General features: G+C 44.8%; 1 protein-coding gene across 1 annotated transcript; it reads right to left on the bottom strand.

Annotated features, from left to right (window-relative positions):
* Positions 1-55: 55 nt before the first annotated feature.
* Positions 56-20,932, bottom strand: LOC104517349 (myosin heavy chain, cardiac muscle isoform-like). Its single transcript, XM_010161974.1, is given in 19 exon segments — positions 56-73; positions 2,241-2,378; positions 2,867-2,962; positions 4,053-4,157; positions 4,656-4,826; positions 6,324-6,449; positions 7,728-7,931; positions 8,622-8,731; positions 8,734-8,798; positions 10,803-10,918; positions 13,207-13,331; positions 13,845-14,194; positions 15,209-15,405; positions 15,876-15,994; positions 17,066-17,192; positions 18,090-18,479; positions 19,458-19,548; positions 20,119-20,264; positions 20,759-20,932. Coding segments are annotated over 19 exon segments (2,850 nt in total). The 5' UTR covers positions 20,915-20,932.
* Positions 20,933-21,398: the final 466 nt, after the last annotated feature.

Below are 21,398 nucleotides of genomic sequence, written 5' to 3'. Positions count from 1 at the left end.
TGCTTTCAGTTGTGCCCCATTACATCAAGCATCTTCTCATATCTGCTTAGACTACTTATTCCTCTTCATGAACCTGAAATGCAATTGAGACAGTGTACAGCTGTTAAAAATAGAAGTGTTGAGGGGGGTTCAGGGTAAGTTTGCATGTAAATGACAAAAGCTTGTCTTCACTAATGCTTCTGCTTCCTGGCGTTACCAGTTTGTATCTGAAAAAGGCTAGCACCAGTCTAGCCAAGCTTTGCTGTCTTACTTCTGCTAACGCCACAGGACTCTTGTCTGTGGGCTGGGGCGCGCGTCCCTCTGATGGCATGTGAATTCTGTACAACCCTGTCTGACGTGCTGGTGTTTGCTCTGAACAACACACGCTTCCTAGAGCTTCCAGGAATTTGGGTGCTGATAGCAGTAGACAAGGTATTTCGAATGCCACACTATTAAGGTAGTCTCTTCAGTGCCTTTCTCTCCCCAGAGCTGTGTTGTGACTTTTGGGACTGCACTCCTTGCCTGAACAGGGTTTCTGGCAGCTATTGCCATTGCTGCCACAGGTCCTTTTTTGTGGAGGTGACACCTCTGCCTGTACCAATTTGCTCATCTTTTGACAGCACCAGACTCAGCTATAAGCCAGGGGTGCTGGTTTCCCAACACCAAATCCATCTGACTAATAAAAACAGGCATCCGCTTTTCCGTAACTTTTGCATGGTTTAGACAGAAAAAGGGTACTAGTAAGACAGAGGGAATAAACAGCACTCTGAAGCATAACTGAAGAATCACAGAGTGGTTTGGGTTGGAAGGGATCTTAAAGACCATCCAGTTCCAACCCCCCTGCCATGGGCAGGGACACCTTCCACTAGACCAGGTTGCTCCAAGCCTCATCCAGCCTGGCCTTGAACACTTCCAGGGATGGGGCATCCACAGCTTCTCTGGGCAACCTGTTCCAGTGCCTCCCCACCCCCTCTGGGAAGAACTTCTTCCCGATATCTAATCTAAACCTCCCCACTTTCAATTTAAACCCATTCCCCCTTGTCCTGTCACTACAGGCCCTTGTAAAAAGCCCTCCCCCAGCTTAAACAAATTACTCTCATGGTTTACTTATTTCAGGGTCTGTGTGATGCCATGGCTTTGTGAAATTATACAAGGTGGGCTTTTGCCTAGGTTTGGAATAATTTAAAGAAATAGTTCAAATAAAAATTTAGGATTTTTTTAACTCTTAAAAACTTCAGAACTTGTGAGCTTCAGGTGCAGCACTGCCTTCATCATACATAAATGTGTGAGAGACCAGGTCTAGGTTTAGTGTAGCTCTGCTCTGGGCAGTGGAGCTGCAGCCATTTATACCAGCTACTGCTGACTTCATCAGCCCAACACAGAAGCAGAAATTGGAGTATTTCCTCCCACAGAATGGTCGATACGGAAGATGGCAGGAAGGTTTTAGGATCAAGTGTGATAAAAATACCAAAATTATACAGAAAGGTTTCTTTTTTCTTTCTCGACTCAGGAGCTGTCACCCCCATAAAACTTAAATGACACTAAGGACAGGAGCTTGTGTTGCATTTGCAAATGAAATACATAAAAGCAGTGACCCAGCTCCTCTTTCTATCACTCCTACAAGTAACAACCCTACTCTTGGTTGCCCTAGTTGCCACGAGGCAAGCACAGATAAACAAAGGTTTCTTTCAGTTCCAGACCAAGTTCTTAGGCACCTTTTAGTTAATCAATTATTACTCTACTATCATTCTGCTCAAGTGCAAATTGCCACAAATATGTTACTAATGACTCCCCAGCACCCAATAAGCTAATCACTAGGATTTTCTTCTCATCCAGCTCTTCAAATCAATACAGGTTCACTGAAAGAGCAATGTTAGAATGGCAACTTGCTAGTGGGGCGACCCGCTGGCTGTATTTACACACACGGAAATCTACATCATCGGGGAAAAAAAGATAGAGCTTTTTAATGTCGCTTGCCAAAAAAACCCCAAACTACCGGTTCTGGAAACTGATGGCTGCTGAGCACAGAGGTTAGGTGACAACATCAAGAGGACAGAGTATTCATTTTGCCTAAGCATCAGATTGCTGTCCTAAAGGCTTACCTTAATGTTAAACTTAAGGGTAGCCTGAAACTAAAAAATGGAATGAAAAATTTATTCTAGTCCCCATTATTCCAAGAGATGTGACAGATCCTCCTGCATCTGCAGCATCCGCTACCGTGTATTAAACAGTCATGTTTACCCCACACCGTGTAACCGTACCTTTTTCATGCCAATATCTCTTGACTTGCTCCTCAACTTATTGACTTGAGATTCAGCTATTTCAGCCCTCTCTTCAGCATCATCCAGGTCATGTTGCTGTTTTCTGTACTTCGAAAGGTAGAGATTGGCTTGTGCTTCCTGGTGAGAGAAAACAGCAGGGCTGATTTCCTCCACTCCACGAGAAACAAAGCTTTCCATCTCAAGTGGGAAGAAAAGTGCTCAGCATGACTAGGCAAGGGCTGTCTGGGAACCACTTGCCTCCTGGAGAACTGAGATTGTTGATTTACAGAGTTGATGCTTCCCGTGCCACTCTCCATCTTAAGTGAACTGGGAGGCTCTCAACATGCCTTTTCTGAGGGACTAGGAGGAAAAAAGTCTTTCCCATTCCTTCCCTTCCAAAATATACCACAGTCTTAAGATAAAATTCTTATGTATAATTAACACGTACGCTACATATTTTATTTTGTATGTATTGTAAATACATTTTATTCATACAAGGTTTATATGAATATAAATACAAATATTAATACGCACACAAGTTGTGTATTTGAACTAAAAGCTTCTATGAGTTGTGGGTTTAGAACAATAAATTTCTCAATGGTAAAAAGGCCTAAAGAGTTACTTACAGCTTCCTCTGCTTGGTGCTTGTAGCTCTTTACTTTTAATTGTAGCTTGTCAATCAGATCCTGCATCCTGGCCAGATTCTTCTTATCTTCTTCTGACTGTATCAAAACATCGTTAATTGGGTTGACTGTGTTAAAAGGCCTAAAGCGTCTCCCCCAGTGCAATGGGTATGGGTGCCATATATCTTATTTTAGAAACGTATAGTTCAAAATACAAATAAGCCACATTGTGATCACCCTGTGTAGAGACAGGAAATATTTCTGCCGGTTGACTGAAGATGTATGTGAGCCTGAAGGCTGAGGACTAAAACGGAGTACCCTCCCCATTTATATGTATGCAAATACAGACACTGATAAACACAGACAGATGTGTGCACACGCTTTCTCACACACACGGAGTCATTATAGGGCGGGTCATTATTTAGTGAAACCGACTTATGGGCGGGCTTAAAACTGTGCGATTTGCATATTTTAAAGTCTGGTTTGGAGGCATTTCTGGTGAAAGGAGCCACAGGCTTAAGCTGTCACAGCCCATAAGCCCAAGGACCAGCTAATTCTGCCGGCGCACTGTATTCCACGAAAACAACCTTCCGCCTCTGCACACAAAAGTCAGAGTAAACCAACGGGTATGCGGCTAAACAATCTCCTAAAGCAGAGGGATGGGATTATCTTCTTAAGAAAGCAAAAGGATCAGTGCTCTGTGCCAAAGACCTTTTTCGCGAGGCAGGCAGCAACAGCAGCTGTCAGCAGACCTGCGGAGGCTCCAGACTAGACCTTGCTGCTCAGCGACCGGTGACAGAGCCCTGGGACTGGGCAACTCTACACTGACCGATGCATTGGAGTCAACTGAATCCTTCGGGCTCTTTTAGCAGCATCAGCACAGCTGAGAGACAGCTGAGCTCTTTCTTCTCTTGCAGTGTGACTAGCCATCCAAGCCTTCCCTGTATCAGTACCGCGCTAAAACGCTCCACATCCCAGCAGGAGAGGCTTTCCAGCATCGTTCTGCAGTGAATCAGACAAGACGATGGAAGCCCCAGGGAGATGTTCCTCTTATCCCTAAAGTGTCCTACAGTCAGAAAGCTCTGGGTAACGCCACCCTTCACCAAAAACACTGAGGCAACTTAAGACATCGTTTGGGAGAACACACTTCTTTCCAGTGACCTAGTGGTTACTGCAGCCCTCAGCATACCTGGTAAGTCAGCTCTTTTATGCGTCTCTCAAACTTGCGGGCTCCTTTTTGGGCGTCCGAATTGCGACGGAGTTCAGTCTCAAGTTCATTCTCCAGCTCGCGAACCTGCAAAAGAAGGAAAAACCCTTGCCATTATGCTACATATATATAAATAAATCAGCAGAGAATTTGGTTCACAGTTCAGGAAATGCTAATTTTCTCACCATCTTCATGGAGTTGAATTTCAGGAAATGTCAGCTTTCCATTCTGCCTTTTCATAAATGTATTTAAGCTGCAGCAGCAGCCAAAGGTGCAGACATATGCAAAGACCAAAAGATTTAGCTGAAGCAAGCACTAGAGAGGCTTTTGCTGGCTGTAGACATTGTTTTTTTTAATCTTTTTTCTTTCTTAATCAAGAGCTTGGTCATCTGGTCAGCTCATTGCAGCTGGATGATGAAGGGGCAGCAGGCTTCCAAGAACTGCTCACATGCATTTTGTGAAAGAGGAAAGTGTTATAGTACCCCTTACTGGCCTCTGTGAACTTACCAGGCAGCCCTAGGGCACCTGCCTGGTCCCAGTTCTGTAAGCAGGAGACAGCACTCCAAAGCTGAACCACACACTTACCCTGGATTCCAGTTTCTGGATCTGCTTCTTTCCACCTTTTAGGGCTATTTGTTCTGCTTCATCCAGTCGCTTCTGGAGGTCTTTAATGGTTTGCTCCATGTTCTTCTTCATTCTCTCCAAGTGAGCACTAGTATCCTGCTCCTTTTTAAGCTCCTCAGCCATCATTGCTGCCTGAAAAACAACCACATTTTACAGCAGCTCCCTTATGCTATTGGATAATGTCTCAGAGGAAATGATGGGCAATCAGTCTTGGATTATCCAGTACTTGGAACATTCACTGTCCCCAGAGCTCCAGAAAATATCTTGTGTGTGCGTATCTTGCCTGGATGGAGAAAACGCAAAGACAGAATAGCGCTGGGGGTCTTGTTTCCCTCCATATTCTGATGCTGAGATTTAAGATTTGCCCCCCAACTTTTTTCTTTCTTTTATTTTAGTATCTGTGCTATATAATGTCCTCATGTATAATGCCTACAAGCAAGCCTGTGCCATTCACTGCAGACATTTTACCTAGAACTTACTCAAAATCTAGTCTTGTTTTTTGGAGCTTTTGAAAGGTGGCAGCTGAAAACATCTGGCAGACAAATTTCCCTGCACAGCCACAGATAAGAGCTGCCTGAGCGGCTGCAACAGCCAAGCGGTTTCTGCAGTCTGTGCTGGGGTAGGAAGCTCAGTCTCAACATCTTACACAGTCCCTGGCCATTCTGTAAGACAGGTAACAAGGAGGCCAATTACCTCGTTCCTGCTTTGACATTTGTGCCAGCCACCAAGAGCCATTTACAGCTTTTGTACCCACCACCGAGCAGTCATCGGAAGACAGCAGTCACTGCAATCCAGGCTGGAGCTGAATCAAGGACAATCAGCACCTTCTCGCTGGCAGGCAGTAATAGTGCTGTCAGCTGGGAAGCAGTAAAGACCATGATACAGGAATAGCTTTCTCCAGGCACTCCAGACACATAACTCACAGGAACCTGTGGCTTTAGCTTTCATTTTATCTGTTGGTGTGACTGATTTCTCCAGGTCTGTGGGAAATGAAACTACATCTGCCCAAATTGTGTCTTCCCTACAGGAAGAAGGCACTCCATCTCTCCTCCTGGGATCTTTGGCTTCATGTTTTTCCAGCAGACACCCAGATCTAGGGTACCTCATTTTGTACCAGGTAGCGCTAGTTCAGCCAGAATTGGTTTAACCTATGCAGGTGTCTGATTTACCCCATTCAAAAGACATGACCTGAGACTTTGAGAATCAGTGGAAACTGCATCCTTGGGGAGAACACACAAAATAAACCCCCAAAATACCCCAACCCAAACATCAGGAAGAAGTCCTTCCTCTCTTTTTACCTCTAGACTGGTTTATTTGGTAGTTTCATCAGTTAACTCCAGATAACTGTGGAGCGCTTCGGATGTATGAGCTTTGTAATGAGTGCAGAAATGGTGACCTGGGAAATACTTGGTTGTCCTTGTCATAACCTAATACATATGTAATTTTTGGTAGCATAAATTGCGTTCGGGATGTAACGGGATTTGTAGCCAGATTTGGGTGCGTACCCCGGCTACCAGCGCTGAATAAAAGCACCTGCATATAATCACTCCGTGGTTATGTGGTGGCTACGCTAACATCCTGAGACACTGAGGTACTGAAAAGAAGTGAGCAAGGAACCAGCCCACTTACATCTGTGATGGCTTTCTTGGCTTTTTCCTCTGCATTCCGGCACTCCTGGATCGATTCCTCCACTTCATTCTGCATCTGGGAAATGTCACCCTCCAGCTTCTTCTTTTGGTTGATCAGGCTTGTGTTCTTTTATTAAGTTTTCCCAAAAGGAACAGTGGAAAAGGAGGAAAAGTGATGATTAGAGACATGACTTCTCTAAATCCAGTCAGACTGGATGAGGCTTTGAGCAACTGGTCTAGTGGAAGGTGTCCCTGCCCATGGCAGGGGGGTTGGAACCGGATGGTCTTTAAGGTCCCTTCCAACCCAAACCATTCTGTGATTCTATAATTACCACAGCACACCAAGGCTTACTGATTTTCACAACTCTTGGATTATACAGAGCAATATTTGGGAAGGGAGACCCAGGTACATGGTAAGGGCTGGCCTTTACTCCATAGCTTAGCTTCAGACTGAGGAAATATTAAAAAGATTCTCAAGGTGTAAATATTCAGGTTTTAGTTTATCTAAAATAATAAGCAAGAGGCTGAAATGAAAGAATGAATAAGCCAGCTCATTTTTGAAAACTAATGACTCACAATCAGTTAGTCAATGAGGTGATTAAAACAGAAGCCTTGTGGCATCATGGGCTGGAGGATACATTGCGAAACATCGCCAGCCTGTAGCACGTTTTCATTTCCTTCTAGCTGTTAATTATTTGGTGAAGAGAAACTTTGATTTCATAGCAAAACCAGTGGTGCATGAGGACATGCCCCTCCATGGCGCTGTAAAAACTGCAGTATCCATCGTGACAAAGTCCAAATACCTGAAGTCATGGAGACCTGTGATGTAGTTTCTTGCCCTTCATGAAGCACCTTTTGTTAAAACCCAGCCTCTGCAGTTTTCATTGCTGAGTAACATCGATGCCCTCAAACTTCCCCTTTCCAAGGAAACACCCCACCATGGAAAGCCACCAGCCATGGCTTAACTAAACCAGGGAACTGGTTTTACAGCACAGAGGAGGAAAGAAATCAAATTTACTCTTATTATCTTCCATCATTGCTTTCCCTGGAAACTGGAGCAGTTGGTTGAATCATCAGTTCCAACTAACTCGAAGGGATTGAGGTGGCATATCTGCTGTGACTTACTTCCTCTCCCTCATTTTCTTCCTTGAAGGGAAAGAAATCAAATTTACTCTTATTATCTTCCATCATTGCTTTCCCTGGAAACTGGAGCAGTTGATTGAATCATCAGTTCCAACTAACTTGAAGGGATTGAGGTGGCATATCTTACTTCCTCTCCCTCATTTTCTCCCTTGAAGGAGGGCAAGGTGTGTCTGACTTATGACAGCCATGGACAAACAGCATCAGTGCTTAATAGACAAGACTCAGTTTAACCCCGTGATGGAGAAAGCACAGAAAAAGCAACCTGAGTGTGAAGCAGGTTCACACGTTCAGTGGCTTCCAGCAGTTCGTGCTCTGCCAGCTTCCTCGCCCGTTCAGTCTGGTCCAGCAAAGCCCTCAGCTCATCCAGCTCCGACTGGAGAAGATTGTTCCTCCTGTCAGAGACCGCCAGCTGCTCCTTCAGATCTTCATTCACGTGTCCGGAGTCATCCAGTTGCACCTGAAGCTCCTATAATGAAACAGATGTTGGGTTTTTTACCAGTGCATCTCCAGTTCCAGCTGCTGTGCTTACATAAGAGAACCCCAGACTGCAGAGGTTGCATAGGGCCCGCTGCAAGAATTCCAGTGCTTCTGTACTGGAGGAGGGCTTCCTCCACACCGTAAGCTGAATAGCTTTTGTGGTATGTGGTGCAGCAGAGGAATATCCTGCGTGTCCAGACCTCTCAGAGCTGGCAGTTCTGCCCGAGACAGAACTAGCTGCTTAGGTGTGGGAGAGGCGATGACTTAAGAGGTGTCTTAGCAAAGCACTTTAAGCTACTACAAATGTTGAAGCAAACAACCAAGCTGAATATACACACACTCGCTGTACTCCAGCCAAGTGACTTGCTCTCCATCTTAAAGGACTTGCAAGCTAACAAGAAGATCATGGATTTTCAGTGCCTCATGCTGTAGCTTTCTGCCCCCACCGGAGGCTGCAGCCAGCAAGGGTTTTATGACTGGATCTCATCCAGTTTGTCTTGGAAGAAATCTGTATCTCAGTATCGTCTTATGCTAGACGTGATCACTAAGGACTTTCCCTGCACATCCTTGGGAGCAGCTTCTCTCTTAATTACCATCACCATTGCCGTTTCGCTCTGTGCTAATGAAACCCAGCCCACACCTACCACTGAGTGCTTGGGACCAGCAGCTCTCGGAGTACCTTTATTTGCGTCTGCAAGACACGTGCTGACTTTGTTGCTTCTGCAGCATGCCTGTTAGCATGGCTGAGCTGGATTTCCATCTCATTGAGGTCCCCTTCCATCTTCTTCTATTCCTGCTCCGGGCTTCAGAATCAAGGGTGGACTGCAGTGAATCTATGGTGCGTTGCTGATTTCTCCTGATTGTGGAATAACATAAAAAGGACATGAAGGGTGAATGGAGTATTTTTCCTCTCTGCACAGGAAGGTAGAACTACATGCAACAGCACTTCACTTTCTGAGTGTGTCTCACTGCCAGAAATAGTGTATTTCTGAATGGCATGCATAGCACAGGTTTCTAGTGCCTCACTGCCATCTAACTGGCTGGTGTGCTTCACACTCTCAGCTAACTCCTGATCTGTAAGCACCTATGGCCTCCTTCTCCCATGTTTCCTTTGGCAATACTGGAGCAAGGAGTTCTCTCAGATCTCTTGTAAACCCAAGCAAGTACAGGTTTGAACCTTACAGGAAACACTTCAAGCTTAGCAGTCACCTACCAAGATATTTACTGAGTCATTTACTGGGGTGTTTCACATCTCAGCCTTTTTATGAAAGCAACAGTGTAGGGGATTAATGAAACTGAAGGTAGGCAGCTACATTCTAAGCTAATTACTCTAGGTGCTCTTTAGAGTAAATGGCATGTGTAAACTACAATTTATTGTGTCTTAAAGCAGACGTTGAAACACATTTCTTATGCTCAATTACAAGGGGAGTAATTCAGGGATAGAAACCTGTGTTACAGACATCTAAAGTTAGGAGAGATTAAGCCCACCCTAATTAACAGCCTGGTCCCTCTGTGAAAGGCAGCTTAGTGCCTTTGAAGATGGCAAAACAGATACAGACAGGTGCTTAATTGCCTTAAGTCTGTAACAGCCAAGTCCTACGATGAAAGTTTCGCTCTCTTACACCCAGGAGGTAATGCAAAGCACAGAATATGACTCACACAGGGAAACATTTCTCCCACTGCTGGCCAAGTTTTGCTGAAAGAGTAGGAGTTCTGGGAAATCACCGAATCAACAAGGAAAACCTTGAGGGCCTTATTGCTTCAGCAAGATACTGAACTGTGCCCTAGAACAACACAGCGCGCCTGCTTTTTTTTTGCTGAACAACTAACAGCAAAACACTCATAACAAAGCTGAGGCAGAAGGCACTGGTTAGGATAGCTAGTCCTGCGATCTCTGTAATCCCGACGTCTGCACAAGACAGTGTCTGAAAGGGCCGAAACATTACTTGTTTTTAAACAATTAATACATCAATCCTCGCGTCTACAGTAGCCAAGTGAGCCTTGGACTTCCCCTTCCTTATCCTTTACCCTATCAACAACAGTGACGTGGTTCTTGGATTGAGTGCTGCAACACAGACTAATTCGAGGCCAGAGTTTTCTAAAGAACTGCACACACACACATTATTGAAAATCTGGCCCAGCGTGGCATAATTTAAAGTGTGTCACTCTTAAGATTAGAGTTTGTGCTAGGTGGGAGGGGAGACATCAATCCTCCTGTCATCTAATTGTGTTTCATTTTTCCTGTTTATCCCTCTGACCTGCAAGCTCCTCTCCTTTTACATTCACACTTTCTGTACCTCTGCAATCCTCACCGCTTACCCAAACGGTGTACACAGAATGGCAAGCTCCTCACCATCCTCCCACCATCAGTGTAGCTATGACTGCACAAAGTAACTAAATGCAGAGGTGACGACTGCCTTCAGGAAGCATAGGTTTGAGCCCCACTGAGGTAGTTCTGCTGATTTTGCCTGTGGTTCCCCTTGGGAGGCCAAACTAGGGGATAGGAGAAGGCAGCCCTCTAGACCTGCTTGTCTCAACACTGTAAACACACAGACTTGGCAGCTCTTGGTCTCCTCTGACTCTGGTTGTGCCTGCCAGTTGTGTTACTGCTGCTGTGTATGATGGGCTTACATGTGTGCTGTCACGAGGGAACTGAGAGGAATATTTGAACTACGAAATGGTAATGTGCTAGGACTACCCTTTGGCAAATAATCAGAGCTGCCTTGGTTTCTGGTACAGACAATGTCTGCATGGGCTGGTGTTAACAACCAGTGGTGCATTTGGCTGGTTTGGGTCTTGAGAATATTTCTCGTCTTTTGAGATTTTCTCCTTAAAAAACATGCTGCTTCCTGCACGGTACCTTATATTTTCCATTTCTTCCTCCTTTTCTGTCAGTTTCCTTTCAAACTCTGCTTTAAGCTGAGAGAGTTCAAGCTGAAAACGAAGGGTCTTACTTTCTTCGTGCTCCAAAGCTCCCTGAAATAGAAAGCACCAAGAGCTTGCAGGCCAGGAGTTGCCATTTTATTTTATTTTGCTTTCAAATCACAACCCCCTGCACAAAGATGATCCTTTCACACTTTTCTTCCCGTTCCCAATAGCACTGTTTTCTCCCTGCCTCTCTCTCCAGGCAAGGACATGAGCGGCTTACATGGCACAACGAGGCATTTATTTGCCTTCTAATGCAAGTTGGCAGCTAGAAAACTGAACAGCAAGCTCCTTGGAGGACAAATTGTCAAAGCAGTCCATGGCCCTCAAAAAAACCACCTTAGGCCCTGCCTGTGCGGTTTTGATACCAACAGACTCTGCTCTGCACCCCTGTACAGACACCCCCCCCGGAAATTCACAGGCTCGTCAGGGATAGGCAAAAGCTAAAGCAAGATTGTTGTTGGGAGGGTGAAGGGGTCCCCACATCCCCCAGCTCCCAAAGATCTCTCCGAATTATGAAGTGTTGAAAGCCTCACAGTTATACAATCTTATTAGGCAACACCACTTCACGGAAAAATGAGGCATCAGCTCTGTATGACACAATGCAAAAATACTCTGTCCGCTCTTTCCAATTAACATGAAGACAAGTCTGTGAAACAGGGGCAACTTGTTCCTATGTCTTTGTCCTTACACTTCTCTCATATATGGAAGTCAAGAACTAAGCTGACAACAGCTCACAGTGAAATAACAGGACCTCGGACTTCCAGGTCTTGCATAAGGCAGGCTCAGTGGCATTCTCGCACCAAGCAGGGAAGACAAGCACAGAAATGAACGCCGTAGATTTTGGAAGTGCTTTTTGAAGGGTAGAATGGCACAGACTTGGCTACGCTTCCCTGTAGAGATGATGGAAACAGAGTGGAGGCTCTGAAGGCAAAGCTGTACAAAGTCCCTGCTAATCTGCGGCCATCATGCAGCAGCTGCAGGTCAGTCGAATGCACACTTCATGCCAAGGAGCCACAGCGTATCAACGGGAACAGCATCCAGAAGTACTGTGTCACCAGTGGTGACTACCAGAGACCCAAATTCACAAGGAAGGGAGAAAAATCTGCATTAAACCATTTCTTTCACAATTAAAATGATACATCACCACTTTACTTTTGTTACTTCCTAATGTCGCTGAACTTTAGGAAGCCATTCCACACAGTCCAGAAAAGTAAAGTGTGCCCCTCAGATCCCTCAAGAACCGATGTATTCTTTCTAGCAGGAGAATTTTATTGACAGAGCATAGAATCACTCTCCACATCTCAGAGCTGTGGAAGCATGCTCTTTCCTCTGCTCTGATCATGACACCTGTTTGTTTGGCTGTGAAATCCCTGCAAAGTATAAAGCATCCTGCAACAGACAAAAGAAGTTGCACAGCATGTAAGGATCCCTGTCTCTGGGTGGCGTTTGTTTTAGCAGGTATTATTTAGAGTACAGTTCCAAAGAAATGCAGCCTTCACTACAAACCCCTTGCTGTGTTGCTTCTAGCTGGCAGCACCTACACCCCTTCTTAGCTCTGCAATGCACCAAACTTCCAAAAAACTGACAATTTACCCAGTTAAGTGAATAACCAGGATTTCCAGTCGGCTTGTTCCGTATTGTTGGTTTGTTTCTGGCAAGTGGGATAAGTCATCCCTCTTGGATACGTGCATACTTGCCACTGTAGAAAAATCAATGCTAAATGTCTCTAACAAGCTCCTGCTGGAAGTCAAAGATTTTCTAAATGGCCTGTTTTCATTTGGTTTCCGAGACAGCTACCATTTTTTTAAAGCAGGCTGCAGTACCCAACTCAGTATCTGAGACCTTATAAAATTTAAAGTCATCAAGCGGTTTGTTGTCTTATTCTCAAAACCAGAAAATGGTGAATTTACTGTTGGAAACTAGACACTAGAAATATCTGATAGAACAGTGTAAGACCATAATTCTCAGCAGTTCCTGTTTCCTGAAAGAGTGAAATATTCTATGCCGAAGTGAGCAAGGGCTGGATTTACAAGAGGTGGGCAGAAGATTTCTGAGCTTCCTGAAAGGGAAAAAAACCCCAAAACCCAACAGCAAATAACCAAAACCTACAAGACAACTCCTTTGAAAGGGCCTCCACTGATGATCTTAGAGCTGACATCTCCAAAAATCACCAGTCACTTTTGAAAACGGTGGCTAGCAAGGCCAGGGGAGCTGGGTGCAGAGAGGTTGCACTTGCTAACAATAAGCACATCGGCTATGTTGATGGAAGGATGAAAAAGGAAGGAAAATCATGATAGAGACACCCTTTCCTGTTCCTTTCAGCTTTCTTTCCTTACCTCTGCTTCTTCCAGAGCCAGCTGAACTTCTGACTTCTCTTGTTCAACCTGCTTCTTGATTTTTTCTATTTCATGGAGGCTCTTGTTTCCTTCACTGATCTGATTGGTCAGATCAGAAATCTCCTCTGAAAGGAAAAGGACAGATGGATTTAGTGATCAGTGTCCCAAACAGACTGCAATCCCCAGAGCATGAATACAGGACCTGTGCCTCCAACTGCTACCTCAAGGGCTCCCCTGTACACAAGCACTGCCTTACTTCCAATTACAGCAACTTTTTTTACCTGACCAGCTTGAAGGCACAGACTTTCTTGTAAACGCTTTTTGGAGTGGTTTAGCTTTTTATCTGTGATCTGCAGGCTAGCAACACCGTGCTCTGCTTTGGGAGCTGTCTAGGCTCCATCCACTGCACCTCAGCCATCTGTCTTGGTTCCTCCCTTAAGACTGGCACCTCTGCCAGCGACCTTCACTGACAGCTGAGCAAAGGGAGGCCACAGCTTCCTTGCCAGCATCAGTGTCTCCAAGCAAATCCGAAAGCTTTGAAAATTCCTCTCCCCACAGCTGTTACAGGGCACCTGCCTCCTTCCAGCTGTCCACTGGTGTGGCTTTCACCCTGGACGTGGGGCCCAAATGAAGCTTACCTTGGAGGTTCTTGTTTTCCCGTTTCAATGTCTCCAGGTGGTCCAGTGTCTCCTCGTAGGCATTCTTCAGCTTGAAGAGCTCAGTGCTGAGGCCACGGGCCTCCTTCTGGGAAGCCTCCAGCTCAGCCTGTGACTCTTCATACTTCTGCTTCCAGTCATTGATGATCTTGTCAAACCCACGCTGCTTCTTGTCCAGGGAGGCAGCTGCTGAGTTGGCCTTCTCCAGGTCAATCATCATGTCTTCCAGCTCGTTCTGCAGCCTGTGCTTTGTCTTTTCCAGAGAAGAGCACTTGGCATTGGCTGCCTCGATTGCTTCCTCAGCTTCTTGCAGACGAGCAGCAAGCTTTTTCCTGACATGTGGGAAGAGACAGTGAAATGACTGAGAGCCTCTGCTGCCATGTTATCCAGAAAAACTGACACCAAACCAGTATCTCCATAAATCACTTCGCAACGGGAAGATTGGAAGGGGAAGGGAGGGGGAAATCAAACCCCTAGGGAGAAGGGACTACGACAGGCGAAAAAAACCATCTTAAATTATGGAAGCTGACATGTGGCAGATAATTTTTTGTGCGTGTGTGTGAATATTTGAAATTGAACTTTTGGACTTCAAGCAGGAACCTGCTAGATTTAACCAGGATGCGCTGGTTGTAAATTTTGGTAACACCTGGTGTAAATGAAAGTGTCATGCTGCTCCAATGAAGAGATATGAAACACAACCATCAATTAGGAGTCTGGTCACACCTTAGGCTTTTGTTCATAGATTATTTAGGTTGGGAAAACAGGGGGCTGGGAGTCCTGGCAATAATAGGTCCTGAAAAGAAAGGAGGGCCCAGAAAGTAGTAAGTGAAGGTGTGAGATAGAGCAGGTGTACTGGAAGTGGGGTAAGATCCTGCAGATCAAAGATGTGTGCAGACAGATGCTGGAGATGCTCAGAGACCTTGCCCAGTAACACCTGCGACTGGTAACTGTGCGTGGCTGCACAGCACAAGCCAACATGATTTTCTGCCTTACCTTCCTGGAGCAGCTGTCACCTCCCTGTTGGAAAGGGAAGTGATGACCTAGGGAACGTAGCACTGGGCCGGGGCAAAGCAATGAGTGTGTGAGATAACCAAGTAGGGTAATCTAATCTTGTTAATTCTTAAATAAGCCCCAGTACCCATATCCACTACCCCATGGACAAGGACCCAACAGAAACATTGACCTGCTCAGGCAAAGAAAAGAACCGGAGAAGGGCAGCCACAAATGACAGCAATGAGACACAGAGCTTTTTCCAACCAGACTGCCCTATCTCCTCAGCACCCTAAGACCCAGGGAGCACAGTCCTCCCGGCTGAGGGCAGGATAAAGCTCCCGTAACCCACTTACTTGGCATCTTCCAGCTCCTCAGTTCTCTGAATGGCATCAGTCTCATACTTCGTTCTCCACTGTGCCACTTCCGCATTTCCCTTGGAGAGAGCCCGCTGCAGCTCTGCCTTGGCTTCTTGCTCCTCCTCATACTGCTCCCGCAAGAGATCACAGTCATGCCTAGCTGCTTGCAGGGCATGAGCCAGGGCATTTTTGGACTGCAGGGATATAAAGGTTACAGCATTGCAGGGTTACCTACAGCAAAACCCAAAGAAACAGCTCCTAGAAATTCAAATGGGGGCTTAAGCCTTTTTTTCTTTTTGCCTCTGGCCTTGGCAGTCCAGGTCAAGTGAGGTAAGAAGTGTTTGAAGTCATCCCTAGCTGGTGACATGCTAAGGAAGCTATCAAGACTGAAGATAACCTAACATCTCCAAACTTTTAAGATGCAAGATTTGAGATTTTGGCTATACTACTGGGTAAGTTTTATTTAGCAATTATGGACGGTGATTATTTTCCCAAAATCTTCTCCTGTGAATTGCCTAAGTCAGGGGCAGGAACTTTTATCAGTACAATTACCAGGAAGCATTCTCATTCCTGTGTCTCATTTCAGCTTTTATCCAGGCTACAAATTAAGATGAACAGATTTCCACATTCCATCTCAATGAATGGGACACAGTCAAAGCATTACCTTGGTTTCTTCTTCTAGCTGTCTCCTAAGTTCTTCAATCTGTTGTGTAAATGATGTCTTCCCCCGGGACAACTGACTTATCAGTGACTCTTTCTCTTCAAGCTGTCTTACAAATTCACCTAACACAGGATTTAACAAAAAAAAAAAAAAAAAGAAAAAGGGTAAGACCAGGAAATTACAAAGTTCCAGCCAAAATCAAAATCCTCCCTGTCCAATTCTGCCGAGGAAAAGAACTAGTAGTGATTGCGGCCAGCCTCTTGTGAGTTTCTTCCAAAGTCATGACTATCAGACACTTCACCGGGACAGTTTTCCTTAGGTATTTGTTTGGGTTTTTTTTCTGGTTTACTGTCAAAACTTGGATTTTCGTTCAGCTCATGGGTCAGACTGATGCTTACTTTCACGTGGTAGCTGATTTTGTTTATGTTTTCCTTCACTATTTTACGTTATTTTTTCCACGGACTTCTTTTCAGAGGGCTCCAAAGCACCCTGAGAACCTCACAATGACCAGTGTACAGAACAGAGGGATACATAAGGAAAACTTCATTTATCACAAGAAGGGCCTCACTGCAGGGAAGAAACCACAGCCCCAGAGGACTACATAGAACTGAGATGCAAACAGACAAGAAATGAAAAATATATTTTTGAAAATATACAGAACAGTGATATCTGATGAGGATGCAGAGATTAAATAGTACTACTCTGGCTAAAAAATGGTAGCAAGCACTTGGAGGACACATGGTATTTTTGGCTGGATGTAAGTATCTTCTGGAGTCCAGTGCCCAAGGTCATACTGAGGAAGATGGTATTCACACAGACAGCAGCAGTATGCCAACTCCTTTATCTTCACCCTAGCACTGCAAGATAGATGTACACGTCCTTGTTCCTGAAATTGGGTACCTAGCCAGCCCACTCGTTTCAGCTCACGAAACGGTACTGCAGTATGCTGGTATATATGATTCTAGGCTTGTTTTAAAAGCCAGTCAAAGGCAAGGTTGTCCCCACACACCAAGCTTATAAAAATACTGAAGATGTGGAAGTCAAAAGCCACAAAACCACTGCTTCATTCAGCAATCCTAATCCAGCCACCTTCAAGCAGAAGCCATTGCACAAGACATTTCACTGGCACAGTGCCGAGACACACTTGACAGACTGCTTCCCAGGGACTTATCTTAGGCTGGACACGCACATACCATTCTCGCTCTGGAGTTTTGTCTTCTGAGTAGTGAGGTCATTCATGAGGCGAGTCATTTCCTCCAGTTTAGTTTTCGTCTCGTTCAGATGGTCTTCATAAGTGCGACAGAGTTTCTCTGCATTTGCCTAGCAGGGATCAGGACACAAGACATACAAAGCTGTAGCCTCTGGAGAGGCTTTTTTTGTTTGCCTTTCAGCAAAGTGGCAGATCGCAAAGATACAAACACCACAGCAGCAGAGCAAGGAATAGTAGCCCTGCGCTGACAGTCCCAGGCTACGGGTCCCCCCATCAGACCACCTTCCCCATTTGTTTTCCCTGAAATGCCTTCTGAACAGAAGCACCAATGTAAAAAGAATCTGCTAGAACTTCACACGCAACCACGTGTCTATGAAGATCAGGCATAAGCCTCCTCATAATTCCTAGATGGGAAAATCACTTGCAATGAAAATTGCTTTACTGATTCTGCTTTAATTGCCATTTATCATAAACTGAGATTGATGACAGCTTTCTAACTCTCAGAATACTGAAACTTCTTTTCTTCATTTGCACTGTAAGAACTCTGTGGAGTGCTCTGAAAGCTACCAAGATTATCCACTCAGGAAACAAAACCCACAGCTCAGCCACAGGAAATAAAAATACACGTGGTGGTCATGCGAGCCTTGGCTTTGCACCCTGTGCTAACACGGGTCAAAACCGTGAAGCAAGGGCAGGGCCAGAGAGGACTCTGCTGAGGATGGGAGGTATCCAGCCCTGGATGGCATCACCCCAGTTGTCAGCGGCCTGGGGGAGCGCAACGTGAGACTTTTGTGCTCTGAGACATACAGACACACGGGTATGCCTGGGCTGGGGTGTCACTATGCATTTTAGATGGGACATCTTAATTGCTGCCCCATTTCCAGGTAAGAAGGGTTATACCACTAGCTGAGGAAGGCAGGGACACTGCACATAAGCACCCTCAGATTGCAAGACACCACCTTCTAAAAGACTTCAGCCCTACCTAAGGGAAGCCTTAGGACCCTTACTTTTCCCTTGACCATCTGCTCCATGTTGGATGACAGGTCATCCACTTCCATCTTCAGCTCGCTTTTCTCCTTTTCCAGTTTCTGCTTGACCCGCTGCAGGTTATCCAGTTGCTCTCCCATCTCAGCCACACTGTCTGCATGCTTCTTCCTCAGGGTGGCAGCCGTGGCCTCGTAGTGCAGCGTGGCCTCTTCGAGGTCCCGCCGCAGCTTCAGGAACTCTGCCTCACGCTTCTTGTTCATCTCCAGCTGGGCCGCTGTGGCTCCCCCAGCCTCCTCAAGCCGCTCACTTAATTCCTCCAGTTCTCGGGCCAAATCCGACCTCTGCTTTTCCACCTTGGCTCGAGCAGCTCTTTCTGCTTCCAGCTCCTCTTCTAGTTCTTCTATACGAGCCTACCAAAGAGACACGAGCACCTTTGGGTCACCTTCATGATGATTCCCACTGGAGTACCTTGCAGCACCTTACAAATTATTAAACCCCTGCCAGCCCACACTTTACGACACAGGTGGAAGCCCAGCAACTTGCCCATTTATGCCAACAGATCAGGTCTTGAGCTCTGTAAGAATGATGAGTCACATCTTTCTCACAGCAGATTGCTCTCCAAGCTCTAGCTCAAGACACTTAGGTCAAGTGCACCGACCTTATACTCATGTACATGAGATCAGTTGAATTACACAAGAGACATCACTTGATAGTAGGAGTACCAACAACAAATTGTTACCGAAAGGGAGGGACTCTTTGTTCCCTTTCTAAGAGCTCTGTGACTGAAGTAACTTCTCTCTAGGAGTGTTAAGACAGGATTTCAAGTACAGCAGTGTGTAGAACTGTATGAGTATTCACTGGGAGCAGACTTCTTTTATGAAATGGGTTTTTTGACCAATCTACACATCCAAGTGATGGAAATGTACTTTATTTACAAAAAAGCAGAGCTTGTATTTTTGGATTAAGACATTTTGTTTGGACTGTGCTGACTTCTTTTGGCCTTTTAATTTCTGTTGAAAGTTTTCTATGCATTTGAGCCCTTTCCCTAAATTTCAAATCCTCCCTTATCACTGCTGAACTCTTCCCCAGCATTTACCCTCAGCTCCATGGTTTGGAACAATATTATTTGCTTAAAACAAAACACCCACACCTTTCTGTCTTGCCTGAAACCACTAGCATTCTGTGGTCACATGTCATGCAACTGGGAAGGAACCACTATAGAGTGAGCATCCTAAGGGGAAAAGGCATCAGTCTGGGAAGCTACGGAGTTGCACCACTTTGGGTCTTAAAGCTGAGCTGCAGCTAGACATGAAAAGTCTCTGCAAAGCCCTTCGGCAAAGCACAAAGAGAAACTCCTCCCAGGATACATGAGAAAGTAGTAAGCTGACCTGAAGCTCCTTGATCTTCTTCTGCAGCTGCATCACTATAGCTTGTTCATCTTCTATCTTGGAATTCAGCTGGCTCATTTCAAATTCTTTCCTGCCACAGAAAGGAAAATCCTACTGTGACAATTTTCCATGTAGTTTCAAGTTAGGCTTTTGTAATTTTTAGAGTTGTTCCATAAAACTTCTAATGTATCTAAAAATGAAAGCAATCCTCATGTATTGCTATTTGCATGAAAACACATCTTCCTCTGAGCAGCAGTTTTCAAGTCAAGATTGCATGCATTTGTGCAATTATATTTCTGGTTCTTTGTGTCATACAAAAGTAATGTTATTTTCAGACTCAATGGAAAAAATGTATTTCAGAGTCAGGTCTTTGAGCAATGCTGTCATAGCTAGTTAGGATGAACAACATCTTAGACTTCCTTCAGCTTTATACTGTAAACAATGAAAAACATAAATAATAAATGCTGGAAAGTGTAATGAATTCTAATGTTTTGGGTATACTGTGCACAAGTAAGAGCGATTTTCCTTCCCTCCGTGGTTACACACTCTCTCCTCATGGAATTTTCTTTTAACCACCATCAGAGCAGGATAACACACCTGAAGGCTCTCAAAAAGTAGTGGTAACTGTACTGCTTTATTTTGTACAACACGAGACTCTTACTTTTTTAGCTTTTCTTCCATCTGCAGTTTATCATTCTCCAAGTCCATGACACTCTCTTGGGTCAGCTTCAAATCCCCTTCCAGTTTGCGTTTTGCCCTTTCCAGATCCATCCTCACTTTCTTCTCTTGTTCAAGTGAGCCCTCAAGCTTTAGGAACAAAGTCGCTTATTAAATATATTGAACACAGATGGTTTACAACAGTCAGATGTATGCTGAACCCAGTTTTGTGCTGAGCTTTAGCAACTTGCAAAGCAGAAGTACTTAATTATAAGCATCCTATTTTACATTTTTTGTTTCCTAGCACCCAGTGGGCATATGGGCTAAAGAAATAGAACATAAGGGTTAGTCCACGCTTCACATTTGTGCAAGATTTACAGTTCTCTTAGTAGCGAAGTTCTGTTTGACTTTGTGCCAGTTACACTGCAAATTCTCTCGTTCTCACACTCCTTTGGAAGGCTGAACTGCACAGATAAGGTTTTACAGTGTTCCTTTTACAGAGAGTACAAGACTGCATTTCTAAATCCTCGATCATCTCTAAAAGGACAGGAACACATTTCAAAGATTTGCAATATTTCAGACTCATGAAAACTGTACATGGTGGACAAAGTAGCCTGGGAAACATGAAGGCAAAGCCAGCTTACATCATCCACTTGCTGTTCCAGCTTCACTTTAGCTTTGCTCAGCGTGTTGACTTTGTCCTCCTCTGCTTGCAGGTCATCCAGAACTTGCTGATGAGCTTCCTGCAAGGACTTTTTCTCCTTAGTAAGTTTGCTGATATTCTCATCCAGAGTTGCCATTTCTTCTGTCAGATTTTTCACCTGTGTGAGACAGCAAGATGTATTTGTAAGACTCTGAAGCAAGGGATTATCATAACCTGGCTCAAATGACTGTCTGAACTGAGCTTGTATGCAGGAAGATGATGGAAGGAAAGGGTTCTCCCCCCTTAGTCTCTTGTGGCTTTTTGAGTGAAACTGCCTTCAAAGAAGCCAATGTGTGCCAGTTTTTGTTGTGGGCTTTAGTACATTCTTTCAAATGTACTAAATTCTTCCAGTGTCATTCCCCTTGTGGTGGACTCCAGCACCTGGGAGAAGCAGGACATGAGTTTTAAATTTACAGACTGTAAGAAGAAGACCTGGAAGAACTTGGTTACAGCAGAAAATTTTTTACTTAAAAATGCCCAAACTAGACATAATTATTTAACTGAATTGCAGCTTCAGAAAAAGGGAAACTTAGGCTCAGAGTTAACAATTTTCCCTCAAAAAGAGGACCCGGGAAACTACA

This window comes from Eurypyga helias, unplaced genomic scaffold (assembly GCF_000690775.1).
Source record: "Eurypyga helias isolate BGI_N326 unplaced genomic scaffold, ASM69077v1 scaffold10122, whole genome shotgun sequence".
NCBI lineage: Eukaryota > Metazoa > Chordata > Aves > Eurypygiformes > Eurypygidae > Eurypyga > Eurypyga helias.
This window is presented reverse-complemented; position numbering and strand designations above follow the sequence as displayed.